This window comes from Ctenopharyngodon idella, chromosome 6 (assembly GCF_019924925.1).
Source record: "Ctenopharyngodon idella isolate HZGC_01 chromosome 6, HZGC01, whole genome shotgun sequence".
Lineage (NCBI taxonomy): Eukaryota > Metazoa > Chordata > Actinopteri > Cypriniformes > Xenocyprididae > Ctenopharyngodon > Ctenopharyngodon idella.
In genome coordinates this window covers 34304504-34325809 of record NC_067225.1, presented here as the reverse complement: position 1 = coordinate 34325809, position 21306 = coordinate 34304504, and the positions used below count along the sequence as shown (strand labels likewise).

The 21306-nt window shown below is 37.0% G+C and overlaps 2 protein-coding genes across 2 annotated transcripts; both read left to right on the top strand.

The window, feature by feature from the left end:
• Window positions 1-7214: 7214 nt before the first annotated feature.
• On the top strand, window positions 7215-12998 carry arfrp1 (ADP-ribosylation factor related protein 1). Its single transcript, XM_051898339.1, has 7 exons — window positions 7215-7578; window positions 7940-8027; window positions 8109-8191; window positions 8320-8401; window positions 10545-10615; window positions 10704-10804; window positions 11704-12998. The coding sequence occupies exons 1-7, from the start codon at window positions 7486-7488 to the stop codon at window positions 11789-11791; spliced, it is 606 nt and encodes a 201-aa protein (XP_051754299.1). The 5' UTR covers window positions 7215-7485; the 3' UTR covers window positions 11792-12998.
• A 204-nt stretch (window positions 12999-13202) lies between these two features.
• stmn3 (stathmin-like 3) lies at window positions 13203-20610 on the top strand. Its single transcript, XM_051898338.1, has 5 exons — window positions 13203-14026; window positions 14964-15059; window positions 16015-16193; window positions 17266-17457; window positions 18738-20610. Exons 1-5 carry the CDS (start codon window positions 13660-13662, stop codon window positions 18795-18797), a joined length of 894 nt encoding a protein of 297 aa, XP_051754298.1. The 5' UTR covers window positions 13203-13659; the 3' UTR covers window positions 18798-20610.
• Window positions 20611-21306: the final 696 nt, after the last annotated feature.

The window sequence follows — 21306 nt, the reverse complement described above, 5'->3', positions numbered from 1 at the left end:
CTAATCATGCTAGCAACATGCTAACAAAAGGCAAATCTTGTTATCAAAAAATGTTAAAACATGATGGCAAAATGTTAAATCATGTTAGCAACATATTTAAAAGCTAGCAATATGTTAAATCGTGCAAGCAAAATGCTAACATGCTAATCATGCTAACAACATTCTAATCATGCTAACAACATGCTAAAACTTGCTAGCAATGTGTTATAACATGTTAGCAACATGTTAAATTATGTAAGCTACATGTTAACAACATGCTAGCAATGTGTTAAAATCATGCTAGCAACATGCTAATAATGCTAGCAACATTCTGATCATGTTAACATCCTAATCATGCTAACAATATGTTAAAACATTCTAGCAAAATAATCATGTTAACAACATGATAGCAAACATGCTAATCATGTTAGCAAACATGCTAACAATGTGTTAAAACATGTTAGCAACATGTTAAAACATGATAGCAATGTGTTCAATCATGCTAGCAACATGCTAAAACATGTTAAATCATATTAGCAACATGCTAGCAACATGTTAAAACATCCTAGCAAAATAATCATGTTAGCAACATGATAGCAAACATGCTAACAATGTGTTAAAACATGTTAGCAACATGCTAAAACATACTAGCAATGTGTTCAATCATGTCATGCTAGCAACATTTTTTGACTTTCTCTGAGTAAAACCTTCAAGCTTTTCAAAGTTATTTTAAACTTTCAGACCTGGTTTTGTCAAGCTTTGTCATCAAACTTTACTCATCTAGTTATCGTTATAGTTATCGTTCTTGGTTTGAACGGGCCTTTAGTTTGAGTGAAACTCTCCTGAAGGAACACAGGAGCTTCTGATGCAGCAGCTGATCTTCATCCGTCATTCACTCGTTACATGACCATCATGAACCTGAAGTGACTGAGAGAAACGTCTGATTCTGGAGCGGATGGAATATTACGAGGGGATCAGAAATAAATTAGCATTAACATTAACGACACAGCAGTAATTAACAGAGCGTTGCAGACTGATGAAGCTCCCATACAGCAGGTGGCGGTATGAAGCTGTTAGGATGTAAAAATCTTGTTTCAAGAATGTCTAGATATTTGTGCTGGAAAACAAGACAGAAACACTGAGGAAGAACATCATGTCTTGCAGTGAGTTGCACATATCTGCTTTTAGCAGAACATTCATCATCTTGAGTGTTTAAATATAATGTGCTGCAATGAATTTTAATAACTTTCAGGCATTTAGTGGCTCTGTTGGAGGTCACTGGGCCGAGACAGGGTTCATGACCTCCAGTGAAGCTCAGTGAACACTGCTGATGTTACATCACATCCACATCAATGACAGTGATGAAGTTCATTCATGCTGACGCTCGTAAAACTTGCGTAACGTTCATATACTCAAGCGTATTTGCTAGTGCGAGTGATAATGCAATGCAGCGACAGAAACATGGACTTCAGTTGGAGCGTTATCTGCCCGGAGCAGAGCATGCTGGGTAAATGGAGCAAGTTCTCACCCTCATATAACGTCACCATGAGCTGCTGACGCTCGACTTGCTCTGCTGCCAATAAGTGTCTTTCTAGGGAATGAGAAATGTGTTGGACGGCGTCCATTTAGTGGAGAAATGAGGGGAAAGTGCAGCAGTGAATCTGATTCAGGAATTCCTCATTTATTAACATACAGAATCTGCTAATTCTGAACAACTACACAAAAATGACTTGATATGATAGAAATTCCTTTGAAATTGATTATCAATCATCCAAAATTTAACAGCTAACAGGGAACGTTCTCGGAACGTTCTGGCAAGGTTCTCTCAACATTATGAATTTAAGTGTTTCAGTTGTACATTTTTTAAATGTTACTACTTGTTCCAGTGAACATTCAAAAGTTACATTCCCATAATGTTTGAAGAATGATACAATGGAACGTTCCCTTAACGTTCGCATAACCAACCAGCAACCACAAAACTCTCTTTCTGCAGCTTTACCGACTTTAAAGAGACAATGTTTTGCTTCTGGAATAAAATGATTATTTTGATGGTAGTGTGTGAGGTGCGTGTGTAGCTCTTGTTTACTGCAGGTCACATACACACACTGAGACGTTCTGTCTCTGCTGACGGAGATCAAGACGAAGCCCTTCAGGAACAACATGTTTTTTTCCTCTTATCTGACTGAGTTCTGCATTCAGCAGCTGTTTAGACATTAACTCACTCGTGTGGCCAATACTAGCGGCAGTAACAGGTGGTTTGACGACACACGACCTCTGAATGAACACGCTGCTCCTCTCGTCCTCTTTATTGGATAATTGAGATTCCATAATTCAGGGTACAAGTGTCTTATCGCACCAATAACTGTGGAACAGAGATTTCAACACACAAGTCAAGGTTTACAAGTTAAAACTGAGACTCAGATGAATTACTTGATCCAGTTTGAGTTGGATGATCAGATGATAAGGAGAATCAAAAAAAAATTTTTTTTTTGGTTATGCAAACATTATGGGAACATTACTTCTGAATGTTCTCTGAACATTCTGAAACAAGTAGTAACATTTAAAAAACGTTAGACGAACGTCCAACTAAAACATTTAGGTTAAAAACATTCCATGAACGATGTATAAACAATGTTTTTGTGCTAACATTTTGAGAACATTATTAAAGACCAGATAACTTTGAACGAACGTTCTATTAACGTTACTGGAAGAATGTATGTTCATAAAAGCCGCATTTCCACCGCAGGAATTTCCCCAGGATCTAGAGACTTTGTGGTGGTACTCGGTGTGTTTTGACCGCAGGGACCAGGGTCTAAATGAAGTTCTGGGTAAAAATTTTCTCCTCAGAAAGTCCTTGCTCACGAGGTAGCACTTTTTCAAAGTTTAGGGGTGGGACTTGGGCGCTGAACATGCTGATTGGTTGACTCCACGCAGCATTTTATTTCAACCACCATTTTTAAGAGTCTGTTGCGGTGCGTGCAGTAAGAATCAACAAGAGCTTAAAAAATACAATCGATGGACTGACAACGAGGTTCAGGCTCGGAGCACGAATCCAGCGGGAACTGGAAAGTTGTGCACAGTCCTACGTCACCGGACTTAATCTTCACGGTACTTTAGACTGCAATGGAAACGCAGAAAGCAACAGGCAGTGTTGCCAAATTTGCGGTTTTCCCATGGAATTGGGCTACTTTTACACTGTTGCCGCAGGTTGTTTTCATGTCTGCGGGTTGAAGCGACCCCAAATAACATGATATTGAGCCCCTGGAATGCAAATTTTACCATGGGACCCCCCTGAAGCGCGATTGGGCTAGTTTTGAGTAACAATTGGGTGGGTTTTGTTGTGAAAACCTGGCAACAGGTCTGGGGGGGAAAAGTTCCTAGGACAAATTGTTCTGGGTAATTTCGGTGGAAAAGCAGCTAATTTGAGAAAACCTTGCCAGAACGTTCTGAGAACGTTCCCTTTTAGTCAAGTCACCTTTATTTTTATAGCGCTTTATACAATACAGATTGTTTCAAAGCAGATTCACGGTGATAAACAGAAAAATTACAATTCAATGATGCAAACAGAATTAAACTCTGCTGTAAATAAGATCTAAAAAGATAATAGTAAACAGTCATTATTCAGTTGAAATCAGTTGATTAATTTCCGTTCAATAACTGTGTGAAGTTCATCAATTATGAAATTAGTTCAATTCATCTCAGTTCAGTTCTCATCCAATACTGTCAGTACAGTCAGATCAATAATATTGTTGAATATATCTAAGCAAGCCAGAGGCGACGGTGTGAGGAACCCAAACTCCATCAGGTGAAAAAACCCTGGGAGAAACCAGACTCAGTCGCTCAGTTCTCCTCTGGCCAACGACAAACATGGTGTGATTATGATTCAGGCAGCATCACAAGTCAGAATATGAATAGTCACTGTATGAATATCTGAGTTACTGTATTTGTCTGTTCTTCTGCACATGCTGGTTCTTGGAACTTCTTTTGCAAACTTTCCTCATTGAAACAGCCGTTCCTCAGGTTACAGACTGAATCTCGTGCTGGCACACTGATGATAGTAATGGTGAGCAGATGCAGATTTGTGACCCGAGGTGAAGCTGTTGCTCAAGCGCTGATAGAGGAACAGAAACTCTCCATTTCAGAAACCAGTTTGAACTGAAAACGTCTGGATCAGCAGGACAGAACTCAACCAGCACAATGGAGTTTATTTCTTACCCTATATTTGTTGAAAGCTTGGCAATCATAATTAATTATTATTGTTTATTATTAAATGTTCCTACTGAATAGATATAGTTAAAAACTTTCAGTCATACGCTATTAAATTCTTTTAAAATTTATATTTTACTTGTTGAAATACTTTGTTAGTGTTTGGCAATCATAATTTATTATTATTATTATTATATTTTCCTTATAAACGCCTATAGTTAAAACATTTCAGTCATACTCTATTAAACAGACTAAATAATTTCTGTTTAACTGTGTATTATCAAGTGTTAAATTAATTCTTGCTATTTCATCAAAGCTGAATAATTAATAATCAATCAGAACAGCCTCCAATTGGTTTATTAAGGAATCGACTGTAACTAGTGGAATAAAGACGAGGGTGAATTAACTTCAACACCAGTTCAATTCATATGAACACAAATAAATGATTATTTATTAATTATATATAAGTTTATATTTAAATACATTTATTATCATTTTAAATTTAGATATTAAAAACGTATTATTATTAAAATCTATTTATTATTAATTACTTATTTTAATACTATTTTTCATTGTTATATTTCTTTTTCTTGTCATTGTTGTGTTTATAATGCTTTGGCAAAATTGTTAATCCATTTGAAGTAAATCCATTTAAAGTTCTTATAGATTATGAAGCGCACTAGATTCTTCATACAGTGCAAGATTCTTGTCTGTAAAGTAATAACTAATGACACAGGCCATGACTACTCTTTTTTTTTCAGTGCTAAAATGTGCAAATCATAATAAAATGTCCTAAAGAGCCCAGAGCAGCAGCAGTGATTCCTGCTCATAGAGAGTCACTGATATGAAGAACATGAGTGATTGTATGAAAATTATGAGAGTTTGAGGACAGAAATTATTCATTACACGAGCCTGACATCTACTGGACAGAAGCATGAACTTCAGCAGTGGACATTTACTGATCTGAAGCGCCACCTGCTGGATCTACAGCTGTAAACACACGAGCACAGGAGATTACTGAAGAACAAGAGCATTTGTCTATAATGCAAACAGCAATTTGTTTAAGGCCGGGCAGTGTGTGTATAATATATATACTAATACATTAATATAAATTTAAACAAAATATGTTGACATTTTATATTAAAAATGTACATTAATATATAATGTAAATACATAATATTAATTTTAATATAAAATAAGAAATATAGCAATGTTTTTGTCATTAAAAAAAAAAATTCCTCCATGACCTAAATGTTGAATGTTGTTTCTTTTACTTCAGGTGAGGGAAGAGTGAGTGGCCATAGTCATCGATCGGCTCTTCCTGTATATGTTTATATTACTGTGCATTCTGGGTATTGCAGGCCTCTTCCTCCCGCCATGGTGGGCAGGAATGATTTGACGATCATCCTCATCATGGAGTCATTAAAACCATGTGATTTGGAGAATGTCATGATACTTATAATATGGAATTCCGGCGTTGGACTAATTTCCTTAATCTTTTTTAAGCGCAAAGGAGCAACTGAGTCTAATGTGCTGGAAAAGAGAGAGTCAGTAGTTTCTGTTGCAACATCGAGGTCTTCTAAGCTGTCTGGTATGCTAAAGCGATGAAACTGATCAGGAAGATTATTTATAAAGCAATCTTTAGTGGTAGAAGTGATAGTTCTACCATATTTGTGGCAGGGAGGCGGTTTAGCAGCCTTGGCTAAATGCACAAGACTAGATAATGATCTGAGATGTCGTCACTCTGCTGCAGAATTTCAACAGCATCAATATCGATTCCATGTGACAATATTAGATCTAAAGTATGATTACGACAATGAGTGGATCCTGACACGTGTTGTCTAACACCAATAGAGTTTAGAATGTCTGTAAATGCCAATCCTAATGTGTCTTTTTCATTATTTACATGGATATTAAAATTGCCAAAAATTAGGACTTTATCCACAGCCAGTACTAACTCCAATAGAAAATCAGCAAATTCTTTGATAAAGTCTGTATGGTGTCCTGGTGGCCTGTATACAGTAGCCAGCACAAATGTCAACTTACATAGCGTTACATAAAGCACCATCACTTCGAAGGAGTTATATTTGAAAGACTTTTGAGTAATACTGAAGATATTACTATAAATTACAGCAACACCTCCCCCTTTGTCTTTCAGACGCGGCTCGTGTTTATAACAGTAATCTTGAGGTGTGGACTCATTTAAAGTAATGTAATCATCTGGTTTTTATCATCTGGTTTTCAACACAGCACATCTAGATTATGATCTGTGATAATATAATTTACGAAGAGTGATTTTGAAGAAAGGGATCTAATATTCAGCAACCCGAGCTTTATAATTTGTTCATTTGTATTATATCTGCTTTTTATTTGTTGAACAATTACATTTTTACCCCTTAAATGGGTTTGGGAGTTTTTTGTATTTACTAATTCGGGGAACAGACACAGTCTCTATGTGATAATATCTAGGTGAAAGAGTCATTTTGACATGAGACGGCTAGCAGACGGTCGGTTTCCTGACCTGGGCCCCAGTATGTATATTGGGGGATATTTTATAGCAATTTGGATTGCAGTTATGTGATGGATTATGTGTCAAATTTCACATTTGTGGGGGGATTTTACTGTATACATTATTATGCCAAATGATGCTGGGTGAGGTGCACTCTGGGAAAAGTAGTCCTTTTATACGGCGGACCATATCCTAACCAAGATGCACTGCTAAAGATTAAAGAATTTAAATGATTAATTAATTTATTTTATGTTTATCTATCTCTTATCTCTGTTGTTATCAGGTGGGTGGAAACTAAATGTGCATTGAATGATCATATCTCAGTGTGTTTGATGATATATATATATATATATATATATATATATATATATATATATATATATACATACACGTTTTCTTTTATTATAGAAGCAACACTGTAACCACGATATCACAAATATATATAATTACTATGGTGAAATAAATAGTGTAGTTTAACGATCTTTCAGTCTTTGCCGCCGATAATGAACTACATTTCCCACAATGCACTAAATTTGCCAACAACTTCCCGGGAAGCGTTTATTACTGGCCGCTGCCAACATGGATATAAACAGCAAACCAAAGTCTCAAAAATTACACTTGATTCAGTGACGTCTTCATTTGTATTTGTGTGAGAAAAAAAACGTGTTCTTTATCGTTTTATCGTAATCTTCACTGGAACTCGTGACTGTTTACGTTGTTTATTTAGCACTGAAGCTAAGCTAAGCTACCTGTGTTTGTGATGTGAGCTGGTGAACAGTCTGTTATTGAGGATGTACACTTTATTATCGGGTCTGTACAAATATATGTTCCAAAAGGACGAGTACTGCGTCCTGATCCTCGGTCTGGACAATGCAGGGAAAACGGTAAGGCTAGTAATATATAGTTCACGCCACTTTAGTGTACTTGTAGTCCATAAAACCAGTTTTGCTTTAGTAACATTTGGGGCTTATGATGCCTACCTAGGCAAGGTTATTGTGAAACTCGGATGGTGCTTTCTAGGTAGGGTGCTCACCAAATATTAAGACAACAGTCCTCTGGAAAGCTGTCTAGGTAGGCTAGGATTCGAGTAAACTAATATTCTCACTACTGAGGAAGCACACTAGGTTTTGACACTGTTTCTGTATTGGTATTTAGTTCATAGACTTGAGTATGATGATCAAAAGTGCAGTTTAGGTTGGCAGCTCATTATTTTTGAGACAAATGTTTTTTTCTTGAATATTGTAGACCTTTCTGGAACAAACAAAAACAAAATTCAGCAAAAACTACAAGGGCATGAACCTGTCGAAGATCACAACTACAGTCGGCCTCAACAGTGAGTGATTCATGCTGTAAAACTCAATGAAATAAACACAAATTCAGCAGTAGTTTAACAAGTTTTTCCTGTCTGTTTCAGTCGGCACTATAGATGTGGGAAAAGCTCGTCTGATGTTTTGGGATCTTGGAGGACAAGAAGAACTTCAGTCTTTGTGGGATAAGGTGAGACACGTTCCTGATCCTGATGCTGTCGTTGAAGATTTTAGTCAGTTTATATAAAACCACTACAGAAGACAGGAACGCAGCTCTCTGTCTGTAATGTCATATTTACCATGTTTTACCTGTTTCAGTACTATGCAGAATCTCACGGCGTCATCTACGTCATTGACTCCACCGATGAGGAGCGCTTGGGCGAGTCGAAGAACGCTTTCGGTGAGTTTTGCTCAATCAAAATCTGTGCAGTCAGCAGCTTCTTTCATATCACTGTTTGACTTCATCAGAAGAGAAGCTCAGACAGTTCCACTGATCTCCAGTCAGCACAGAAACACAAACTGCAGTCAGTCTCCATTATTGATTAATCGTTTGATCGTGGTTATTCGATCTAATCACAGTTATTTAAATTTCAGTCACATTTTGCCGTGCAAATAAGGAAAATTTAAGTGCTTAAAGAAATGCCATCAAATGCATGATAAACACGGTTATAAAGCATGCAAAGATATTCCTTCATATTTTCATATTATATTACATTACATTATATTTTATTATATTACTTTATTAAATTATATTTTATTATAGTATATTATTTTATATTATGTTATATTATACTTCATTATATTATATTATGACATTTATATTTTGTTACGTTATATTGTATTTTATTACATGACTTTATATATTATATTATATTGTAATTAATTCAGGTAACACTTTACAGTAAGGTCCCATTAGTTGACATTAGTAACTGCATTAACTAACCTTAACTAATACATTTAGCAAAACATTTGTTACAGTATTTATTAATCATTGTTAATAATGTATTAATAAATGTTGAAATAAACTGCTTTAGAAGTATTTTTCATTCTTAGTTCATGTTAACTAATGGAACCTTATTTATAAATAATTAATTAAATATTAATTTTCACAACATTACAGTAAATCATATAGGCCTGTTTTATTATATTATATATGATTCCAAGTAAAAAAACAAACAAACATAATAAGCATACACTGTAAGTGACACAAATGAAACAGAATTAAGTAGTTAATTACAATTATTTTGTACACTCAAAAAAAAGATTTTTTTGATGCTGTTCAGTTTATTTAAACAATTTATTTTGATTCAACACCACTGTATCAGGTTTCTGGTTTAAATGTGATTGATTCATGTTAAATTGACTTGAAACGATTACTCTTTGACTTAACTTGATGTTTTCTTATTGGAATAACATGTTTCAATCAAGTAAACCCAACCAGGACTCAATCAAACAGGATTTTCACTTCCCATCATGCTTTGCAAAGGGGCTGAACTAGGAGTGTAAATATTGAAATAAAGTGTTATTTTAAGCAGTTTTTAGGAAGATGAGAAAATGGAAAGACTTTTTAATGTTTACTGTTCTATTATGTTGGTATTTAAAAGTTTCTGTTAATTAATAGTTTTAGGGTTACCATTGTGGTGAATTGTTGCACTGGTTGAGGACCTGCTAACAAACTTTCAAATTACTTTAATAAGAAAGTAATCACTGTGGTAGTGCTCTGGGTTGCATTTCCCAAAAGCATTGTAAGCCTATGTTGATTGTAAAACCATTGCCACCAGTGGACTTATGATCAATTTAGGCTTTACAGTGTTTTTGGTTTAGACAATTTAGGATGAATCCAGTATCACATCTAGATTTCTAACACAGAACATCACAAAAGTTATATAAATCACAAAATTAAACAATAAGAATTAATTGTAAAAATCAATGTATATGAAAACAATTTATTTATTTATTCCTTTTTATTTTCCAAAACATTGCAAATTAGTTGGGCTGACACTATTAAATTAAGCTGTGCCCAACCATAGTAAATAAGTTGAATCAACCTTAATAAATTAAGTTGACCCAACGTAAGTACATTAAATTGGAATAACAGAATTGCATAATGCTGAAATAAAGCAACTTAATCATGTGGAAATCCTTGCCATGATTCTTTTTATGTTTGTTCAAAGAGTTATTTTTTTGAGTGTATGATGTTTCCTTATATTGACTTTGTTTCATAATTTTCTAAATTTTGTAGCGTCGACGATGTCATTGAACTGAACTGATCTGAATAAAGACACTATTGTCTTTTTAGAGCTGCTTTACAGCAGAATTTGCCTCATATTTGATGGTTTGTCTCATTGATTTTGTTATTTTTCAGTTTATCACTGTGAAGCTGCTTTGAAATAATCTCTACTGTATAAAGTGCTGCAGAAATAAAGCTGACTTGACTTTCTAAGTTGGAGGAACTTGGGCAGTTTATAGCAAAGTTTGACTCTTCAAAAGCAGCATCAGGTCTGAATCATTGTCTGAACTGACTTCATTTTCCCATCGTCCAGAGAAAATGATCAGCAGTGAAGTTCTGGAAGGAGTTCCTCTTCTTGTGCTGGCCAACAAACAGGACGTCGAGGTATGAGCTCAGTCAGGTGCTGTGCTCCTTCATTTCCAGTCGAGTTCACACACAGTGATGATTGTAATGCTCGTCTCTTGTTCCTCAGAACTGTCTGTCCGTCCCCGACATTAAGACGGCCTTCAGTGACTGCGCTCCCAAAATCGGGAAGAGAGATTGTCTGGTGCAGCCCTGCTGTGCTTTATCAGGGTACGTCTGGCCTCGTTCATGTATTATTCAGTCTTCAGTGTGGAAGTGGAAACCTGCTGGATGCTGCAGTCCTGAGAAATACTGAGGAAACAACAGATCCAGTTCAGTGAAGAGGTTACGGGTGATCCTGTGTAGAGGGTCGAGGCATGCTGGAGCTCGAAAATGATTTTTGCAGTTGACATGATTGAAACTGTAGTTCCCAGCATGCCTTGGCTGAGATTAATAAAGTATTATTTTATGTTTTTTTGAGGAAGATGATAGAAGGCGGAGATTTGATGGTGTTTAATGCTCAGTTATGTTACGATTACACTGGATTATCATTGTGGCGAAGAGTTCATCTTAATTCTTTCGACTTTTACATATTGTACTGACATAAAATAAATATTAATATGTAGAGGTACTAAAAATTATAGGAAAATCAATGTACATGATTAAATCATGTAAATCCAACACACTTTTTTCAGTGTATTACATAATATTAATTATATATTTGATATTTTGTTGTCAATTTAAAATGAACCAACATTGTGAATATTGGAGTCATTTTAATTACATCGCTGTGTTTCGTTACGGTCAGGCCAGTTTTGCATCTGTTGCAACTTTAGTACGAGAACATTAAAATCTGATTTAAACCTCAGAATTTGTAAGATCGCATCTGCAAATCATTTTTCAAACTGATTCAGCATCAGAAATGATCACAGAAGTCTGGACGAGACATTTCACAAGCTTAATTTTTTTGTGAAAAATATCTATGTAAATATTGTTTGATTTTGTTTTATTAGTGCATGAAATGCTAGATAAAAATCATTTTGATCATTTTTTACTGTTATGTCTTGTTCTAATCTTGTTGAATGTTGTTTTGAAGGTGGTTAAATCCATGTGATTTCTGTGTTTTCCAGGCAGGGAGTGAATGACGGGATTGAATGGATGGTCAAATGTGTGATCCGGAACATTCACCGCCCTCCCAGACAGAAAGACATCACATAGAACATCATCTGTGTGTGTGTGTGTGTGTGTGTGTGTGTGTGTGTGTCGGGTGTTTTCTGTAAATGCATAGAGGATGCAGTTACCGCAGTTATTCTGAGGACATGTAAGTTATGATATTATATTTGCAGACCTCCAGAGTTTGATATCTGTGCTGATGCTGCAGTGACACTGAAGATATATTTATATGCTGAACTGACACAATCTTGATTTATCATGAGTTTTTAGGTTCTCTGCTAAAATCACCCCTTCAGATTAAATCAGTAGTTAAACATAATGAAGACGTTCCTCGTGTAGAATTTCAAGAGGTGTGTTTCTAAGACCCAAAACCTCATTTCTAATTACTAACCAGTTATATAATAAACAGCAGAGATGGAAAACAAAGCACTTGTGTCTCAGTTTAATTTACACGACAGATGTTTTCTCAAATCCAGGAAATGCCTTTTTCTATCAGGACTCTGTTTTATTGATCTTCCTCTTGTTTAAGCTGAATGCATTTTGCATGAAGGCACCAGTGAATCAATAAGCCGCATCACATCTGTGACCCTGATCAATCTGTTCGTGTGTGTGTGAAAGAGAGGCGATATGATGTTTAACACGTGTGCCGCTCTTTAGGATCTAAATCACCCATCTGTCGACATTCCCAGTTTAAGGACGCAGATGTCATGTGATTAATCAGTGGTGTTTGCACAAGCATCGGTAGTACTAATGTTCATATGTAGCGTCACGTGTTTATTCAGATCTCTTCAAGTCTTAAAGTTCAGTGAGTTTTTGAGACGGATGATCTGAACTGCCTTAAATCCGACTGTTCTCGTGTGCAGTTGTTTTAGGACAGCAGGCTAAATCGAGCCGGTCTTCGCACGCAACCCTTCAGCTGAGGGTTTGGCCATGAATTGTGTATGAAGACTTGTGTAACAGCACATCCGTGGATCTGGAGTGGAACTTGAACATTAGAGCTGCACTTTTGGTTACGCTGCAAAAAAAGGGGTTTTGCAGTATTTATTTTACTGGAAAACAAAATATATTTCCTTAAGCAAAATTGTAAGATTTGAATTTTATCTTTGATTAGCTTTTATTTTCACCCCATTGAAATTAGGACTTGAACATGATCTTAACTGCTCATTTGTTGATATATGAAAATGACCCTGTAATTACTGCAAACATACTTGTCAAAAATAAACAGAGCTTCTGTTGTTGTTTCCATCTTAAATTACAAGCTTGATCCATTTCGTTAATAGCAGCAGTCTGATGTACGTGTCCGTTTCAGATCAATAGCTGATTGGAAAGGATAAATGTCGAGTGTTTGTCATCGGACTGATCCCAGTCCATCTTTTGTCTCATCGACTGGACCTACAGTAGTCTATTTAAAAAGACCACAATATCTGGAAATATTTTCCAGGTACATCAGACCAAAAGTAGTGAGGCACAAAAATCACTGCATCACACTGAAAAAATGATGTTCTTCCTCAGTGTTTCCAGCACAAATATAGAAACATCCTTAAATCAAGATACATTTACTGGAGAAGAGAAATGACTGAAGATATTAAGCAAATTTATGTTTAAAACAAGAACAAATGGTCAGAAAAATAATCTTGTTTTCCTTTGAATTAGGTTTATTTTTTCTGGAACATTGGCAGATATTTTTTTTTCTTGTTTTAGGCTTAAAATCGTTTAATTTTGATACATTTTTCAGAAAAATGCTTCTCAAGTAAATTATATATTGATTTAAGAATATTTAGATATTTGTAAAGGAAAACAAGATGAAAATACAATTTTTTTTTTTGTGATGCATATCAAATCAAATATTGCAAGGACATGTAATGACTTTTAATAAACTGTTGTTTAGCTGATTTTTAGTGTTGCTCACATTTATGAACTGCATAACTTGTTTTTTGAAAGTATTTGTGTGTGTGTGTGTGTGTGTGGGCAGTAAAAATAGCTCTTGTTTCCAAGACAACGGCACTATATCACTTTATTATTGTCTTTTTTTTCTCAGTTTATCTCGATCTGATAAAATTCCAGCTTCGTCAGCGACATCATTTCTCTCTCCCATCTCTTTATTTCTCTCTCCATCTCTCGTCCTCTCCACCTTCACCCCTCCTCCTCCTCCTCCTCCCATCATTCCTCCCCTGATAATACAGACCATCGCTGTGCGTCACTCCTTCAGTGCTTCATTCCGTTCATCTCTCTGCTCCGCATCCATCAGCTCCGGCAGCAGTATGGACAGCACAGTTTCAGGTAAGACCCAGAATCATCTCTGGATGCTCAGAGACTGTAGGAGGAAGTTTTTGCACCGCAGAATCGACTGCTGGTGATGTTCTGTTTGCATGACATGTTGTCCTTTGTCAAGCATGATGCTGTTGGGGTCTGTAATATCTAAGAGATAATTAACACAGGGTGTTTCTGTTTAAACAAGATTTATTGTGAGCTGATGCTGAACACTGCAGATGTTGCGCTATAAAAACACAGGTTCATTTGGAGGGTAGCAGTGCAGCAAAACGTGACGCAATGTTGTAGATGTGACTGTCTGGATCACATTCAAACATCAGTCATCCACTATATGGTCTGATGATCTCACGTTGTCTTTGATGAGACCTTGAGCAGCCAATGACCCTGATATCCTCTCTGCAGCAGGATATTGTGCACATTATATCATGTGATTCGTCCTAATGTCCGGCAGTTGCAGCAGGATTTGAGTTATCTTTGCTATCTCAGCTGTCCTTTGAGCTCATGTGTGATAAATAAACACACACACTCACACACACACTCCAGACGGCACGGCTCGGTTACACACGCCACACAGAACTCGGAACCTATTCCTCAATTTCCTCAAATCAAGTGTACCCACAGTTCACCTTCACACGAGCTCACAGTGAAGTATTACAGGCGTGTGCTGTGATGACCAGATCAATAATGCATGAATCAGGTTAAGGGTGCGGTCTGTGTTGATGTTCATTGTTAATTCATGTTAAATGATGTTAACAAATGGAACCTTATTGTAAAGTGTTACATTTGTAAAAAAAAAAAAAAAAAAAAAGGTATTATGTGAATACAGCGATTTTAAATATTTTTTAACTAAATTGTAAGGTTAGAATTAGTGCTTTATGTAGTAGTAAAGGTGTCTATACTTTTCCCATGCAAGATTTTAAGAGCGATTTCTTTCTTTCTTTTGCAGCCTACTCTGAGAAGCTGAGAGAGATGTCGGTGTTGTCTCTCATCTGCTCTTGTTTGTATTCCCAGCCTCATCCCAACACCTTCGGTCAGTTTGAAGGTAGGAGCTTCAGCAGCTGAACGGACAATAATTGGAGGCCTTGCTATAAGAATATTTAAAGGATTAGTTCACTTCAGAATTAAAATGTCCTGATAATTTACTCACCCCCATGTCATCTAAGATGTTTATGTCTGTCTTTCTTCAGTCGGAAAGAAATTGAGGAAAATATTTTTCTCCATATAGTGGACTTCACTGGGGTTCAACGGGTTGAAGGTCCAAATGTCAGTTTCAGTGCAGCTTCAAAGAGCTCTACATGATCCCAGACGAGGAATAAGAGTCTTATCTAGAGAAACCATCGACCATTTTCTAAAAAAAATAAACATTATATACTTTTTAACCACAAATGCTCGTCTTGCACTGCTCTGCGATGCTCCATGCATTACGTAATCATGTTGGAAAGGTCACGCGTGACGTAGGCGGAAGTAGGGCAAAAAACTCCATCTCATTTTCTCCTCCAACTTCAAAATTGTCCGACATCATTGTTTTACCTTTTCTTGTAAAGGCCGTTTGACTTAGTCTTTGCACGTTCGCTTTGGATACTTCCACCTACATCACGCGTGACCTTTCCAACGTGATTACGTAATGCGCGGCGCATCACAGAGCAGTGCAAGACGAGCATTTGTGGTTAAAAAGTATATAATTTTTAGTTTTTGTAGAAAATGTCCGATGGTTTCTCTAGATAAGACTCTTATTCCTCGTCTGGGATCATGTAGAGCTCTTTGAAGCTGCACTGAAACTGACATTTGGACCTTCAACCCGTTGAACCCCAGTGAAGTCCACTATATGGAGAAAAATCCTGGAACGTTTTCCTCAATTTCTTTTCGACTGAAGAAAAAAAGACATGAACATCTTGGATGACATGGGGGTGAGTAAATTATCAGGAAATTTTAATTCTGATGTGAACGAATCCTTTAAGTATGGACACACATTTATTGTCCTCATCTTGCCTCCACAGACATGGAGGTGAAGTCACTGAATAAGCGAGCTTCTGGCCAGGCGTTTGAGGTCATCCTCAAGAGTCCGACTGACCCGTCTCCGGAGAGACCTCAGACTCTGGTGCTGCCAGCTCAGAAGAAGGAGCCGTCACTGGGGGAGCTACAGAGGAGACTGGAGGCTGCTGAGGAGAGACGGAAGGTAAGATGATGAGGCCATTATATAATTTTTATATAATTATACATTATATAATGCTTTATTTCATCTGTTGAGTTGTTTTACGTGGAACACGGCACATAAACAAAGATTACACTTCCAAAAAGTACCAAGGTTGCACCACTAGTTCTAGCAGAGTTCGTTTTTTTCAACACATCCAGGTGACTAGAATAACATTTAATTATTTAGCAGATGCATTTATCCACTGAGACATGTTCATGAAAAACACAAGCACATCTTCACACTCTAAAAATAAAGGTTCTTTATTGGCGTCTATGATTCTTTGTAGAATCTTCCAGCTGCCGTTCTCAGAACGTTCTCTCAAAGTTATAAACAAACGTTCTTCTAACACTAATAGAATGTTCGTTCAAAATTGTCTGGTCATTAATAGTGTTAAAATGTTAAAGGGCACCTGTAACGCTCCTTTCACAAGATGTAATAAAAGTCTCTGGCGTCTCCAGAATGTGTCTGTGAAGTTTCAGCTCAAAATCCCCCACAGATCATTTATTATAGCTTGTCAAATTTGCCCCTATTTGGGTGTGAGCAAAAACACGCCGTTTTTGTGTGTGTCCCTTTAAATGCAAATGAGCTGCTGCTCCCGCCCCCTTTCCAGAAGAGGGCGGAGCTTTAACAGCTCAACAACAACAAAGCTGGAGAATCTCACGCAGCCAAAATGAGGATTGTCAGTAACGGTGTTCAGCCTTACATTGTTCAAACCGGAGTCGACACTGATGGAGAGACTCAGGAAGAAGTTACAACTTTTAGGATGTTTCTGAATGGTTAGTGGATAAATTTATGTAGCTGCTGTGGAGTTGATTCAACTCATCCACTAGCATGTGCCGTCATGTTAATCTGTTGTGTTGAATTGACCCTCGTTTGTGAAGCAGTCCGGCGTAAAATGACGGCATGTCAACAACACTCTACTACAACAACTCTTCTTCTCTTTTGAACGTGTCCATCACTGTTGGGATGTTTTCATGATTTTGTCCCACTTTTTGGGCTTAATGTCAGAGAAGCTTCTCCTCACTGTCTCACAGTAAACATGTCATCTACTCAGTCCCAAGAGAAGCAGGTCCTGAAGCAGTTGGCGGAGAAACGGGAGCGTGAGAAGGAAGTGCTCAACAAGGCCCAGGAGGTCAACAACAACTACAGCAAGATGACAGAGGAGAAACTCAACCACAAAATGGAGCTGATCACAGAAAACCGCATGGCCCGTCTCAATGCCCTCAAGCAGCGTCTGAGAGAGAAGGTGAGTCTATCTGGGTGTCTTCATACATGTTTCTGGTCTTACTGTATGTTATTCTATAGAACACGTGTGTAGATGCTCTGGAAGGTGAACTTGGAGAGCCTCTAACATCCTGTTCAAAATGTTCCTCTTAGTGTTTTGTGAGAGGAGTAGATCCTCAAAATCCATGGCAAATCTATTTTACGTTTACACATTTGACACTTTTATCCAAAGTGAGTGCATTGTAAGTTCTATCCAACTTACAATGCATTCAAGGTATACATCTTTTTAAGTTCATGCATTCCCTGGGAATCAAACCAATGTTCTTGGCGTTGCGAGCGCCATGCTTCACTGTTTGATCTACCGGAATGGCTTTTGTTTGAAACACACACTTTTTATGATCCAGTGGATGAAAATAAACTCCAGAAAGTCGTGTTACAGCAAAATGGGCTGGGGATACCATTTTATTTTGACTTTAAAGGTTTAGTTCACCTAAAAATGAAACCATAATTTACTCATCCTCAAGCCATCCTAAGTATATATGACTTTCTTCTTTCAGCCAAATTCAATCTGAGTTTATTAAAAAGTATTCTGGCTCTTCCAAGCTTTATAATGGGAGTGAATGGAGGGTGAGATTTTGAAGCTCAAAAAAGCACATCCATCCATCATAAAAGTAATCCATACGGCTCCAGGGGGTTAATAAAGGCCTTCTGCAGCGAAGCGATGGGTTTTTGCAAGAAAAATATCCATATTTATAACTTTATAAACTATAATATCTGGCATCCGGTAATGGCCATCCGTGCGTTCACGAGAGATTTTAGTTCTGGTGGAAGGGTGACCTCTGAGCCGACGTATGATGTATGACAAAAACCCATCACTTCACTTCAGAAGGCCTTTATTAACCCCCTGGAGTCGTATGGATTACTGTTATGATGGATGGATGCGCTTTTTTGGGCTTCAAAATCTCGCCCTCCATTCACTCCCATTATAAAGCTTGGAAGAGCCAGGATATGTTTTAATATAACTCCGATTGTGTTCATCTGAAAGAAGATTGAGGGTGAGTAAATCATGGGATAACTATAATTTTTGGGTAAACTATCCCTTTAAGCAGATACAGAAGAACAATTGACTTGAATCTTACCACACTTCCTATTGCATATTGTTTTTCTGGAATAAACAGTTTACAATTGTACTTTACTGTCAATAAAAAAGAGAACTAGAACTAGTATGATTCCTTCCTGGTTACTGCAAAACAATTCTTATTTGTTGAATATTAATCATGCTCTCTCTCGCTGTTTTGTCAGGAGATTCACGCTGCAGAAGTCCGTAAGAATAAGGAACTTCACACTGAGATCTCTGGCTGAAGACACTGTGACGCCAGAGCCACGAGACGTCCAGTCACGACTGCATTTGGAGAATATATCATTCTTTGGCCACACTGTCTTAAGAGGTCATTTCAGACTCACCGTATCAGTTATCCTTATCAATAAATGTCAACAACATCCCACATACACTACGTGGACACAAGTATGTGAGCACCCAGACACCACAGAATGTTTAATTTCAGAACGCTGGGCATTAATAGACCGTTTGTCCTTCCTAGATCTTCTGTGAGTCAGTGTTCCAGCTCATCCCAAAGGTAATCAGGTCTAGACTTTGTGCAGCCAATCAAGTTCTTCCACAGTTCTTGATGATCCTTGTGTGGTTTTCTATTTAAGAGATGTTAGAAGTCATATCCCTCCCTGAACTCAACCTTCACAGAAAATTTAGGCTCAATTATACGCTTATAAGAATGTTGTTCATGCTTCAACTCCAGATTTGAAGAAACCCTAAACAAATCCTTTTACCTGTTCCTGAAATCTGATTGGCTGATCCAGGAATATGCCCTACTTGGCAAAGTAAGTCACCCGTTTTATACACAAGGACTTTGTCTTGCTGAAACAGACAAGCGTCATCCAGAATGTCGTTATACTGAGTAACATTAAGATTTAAAATCATTGGACTAGGGGTGCCCACATACTTCTGGCCGTGAAGTTTATCTGCCTGCTGAAAAAAAAACAACTTAGACCAGCTTAAACTTGAACTTGTTTTAGATGTGCAATCTTACTGTTGACCAGCTAGACCAGTGGATGAGCTAAAACCAGCATGAAAGTGTTCAAACTGACACCAGCAATGATCTGGTCATTTATTCTGGTCTTGGTTGTAGTTTAGCAGAGCTGAATCTCACAAAACCATGACTCTGTATATCCACATTTACACTGCACTTTATAGAACATGATTCATTCACGTGGGTAGTTTAGGTGCATTTCAAGGGTCACTAATTTGTTTTTCAGTGACCTGAAAGGGAAATGTCTAAGCTATGTGCTGCTAACTGATTACTGAAAACCATTTAAAACAAGATTAAAGCATAACATGTTCGTAATGAGTCGCTGCTGTCATTTTTGCAACAAGCGTTCCCAACAGATTATTCATGATGGCAACTCATCCAGCCGCCTTAGATTTGTTGATGTTTACCACTCTCAGGTAAAATTGTAATTTATTTCTGACATCCTTTGACTCGCATTTTACATAATATAATCATGCGTTTGCTGTTATTTTTTTTTATATTATTTTAACTAATGGTGTATTCTGAGTATCAGTGAACTTTCTCCGTGAAGTTTTGAATATGGAAACTACTGATGCAATAGTTTCTCAATATAGTTTATAAAAACAGTCATTAGGACTTGTATTGCTGCTGATAAGACTCATTATATGCTCTCAATTACTGATAAAACTATCATCAGAGCTCAGTAAAAATAAGGGTGTGTTTGCATATGTGTCATTTGCAAATTACAGATAAATGAAACTGAAGTTGTTTTGTTTGCTCACACTGCAGCAGGCCTAGAAAATTTGTGTGTGTGTGTGTGTGTCCTGGGTTCTTGTGAGTCAGGTGGATCTGAAAACACATTTAAAAGTACACACAATTATGACATTCCTGGCTTCTTAATCAGAGGCAGAAGAATAAGGGATATTCAGACACGTGGCACATAAACCTGTTTTGTTTGTGGCAAGATTTACATAACCTTACATAATATGGCATTTAAAAGGGAGTGGTCAGGTGGTGAATGAGTAAATATTAACACCCCAAATGCATGTATTGTCAGTCTTCAAGGCATCATTAAAGCGGTTTCAATCATCTGCTTTTGTTTGACAGTTTTTGTGCCGTTCCAGTCTGTAACTGTTGGAGCTGTCGTCATCTCAGTCATGTTCACGCTTCAGACATAAACCTCGAGCCTCAGATCACCGGCACAGATCAAATGTATTTCCTAGTATTTTAGTTTCACTTCACTTCAAGTTTTCTCCAAATGAGTCTTTAATGTGTAAAAATGTTATCTTGTGCAGTTCCTGTTTCTGTGAATTCTTTCGAAGGACCCTTACTTTGGAAACAATATTCCTTTAATTTGATCTTTACATTTTTATTGGCACATTTCAGTGCTGGTTGTTTTTGAAAGTGTCCCAAAGTAATTCAACTTTGCATTTACATTTGAGTGTGTGCACATGTAATCTCTATTTTCTTTTATTAGAAAAAAGAGACACTTTAAATGTTCAGGATATTACTAGATAAGTTTCATGGTGAAACTATTTAAGCTTGCGCAATGTGGAAAACATGTCTAATTTGTGTATTCATCATGATTTAAAAATGCACATTTCAGGCAAACATCAATATCCAGTTTTGTTTGTATAGCAGCAAAAACATATTAATTTATAATATCTACATCAATTTCGTACCTCAGATTACCTTAAATATTACAGCTGTCATTATGAGTTTGTTTGTGATTCTGCTGTTTGCTTCCTGTTGTTTTCATCAGTATTGAAACTGAAAGCTAACACTGC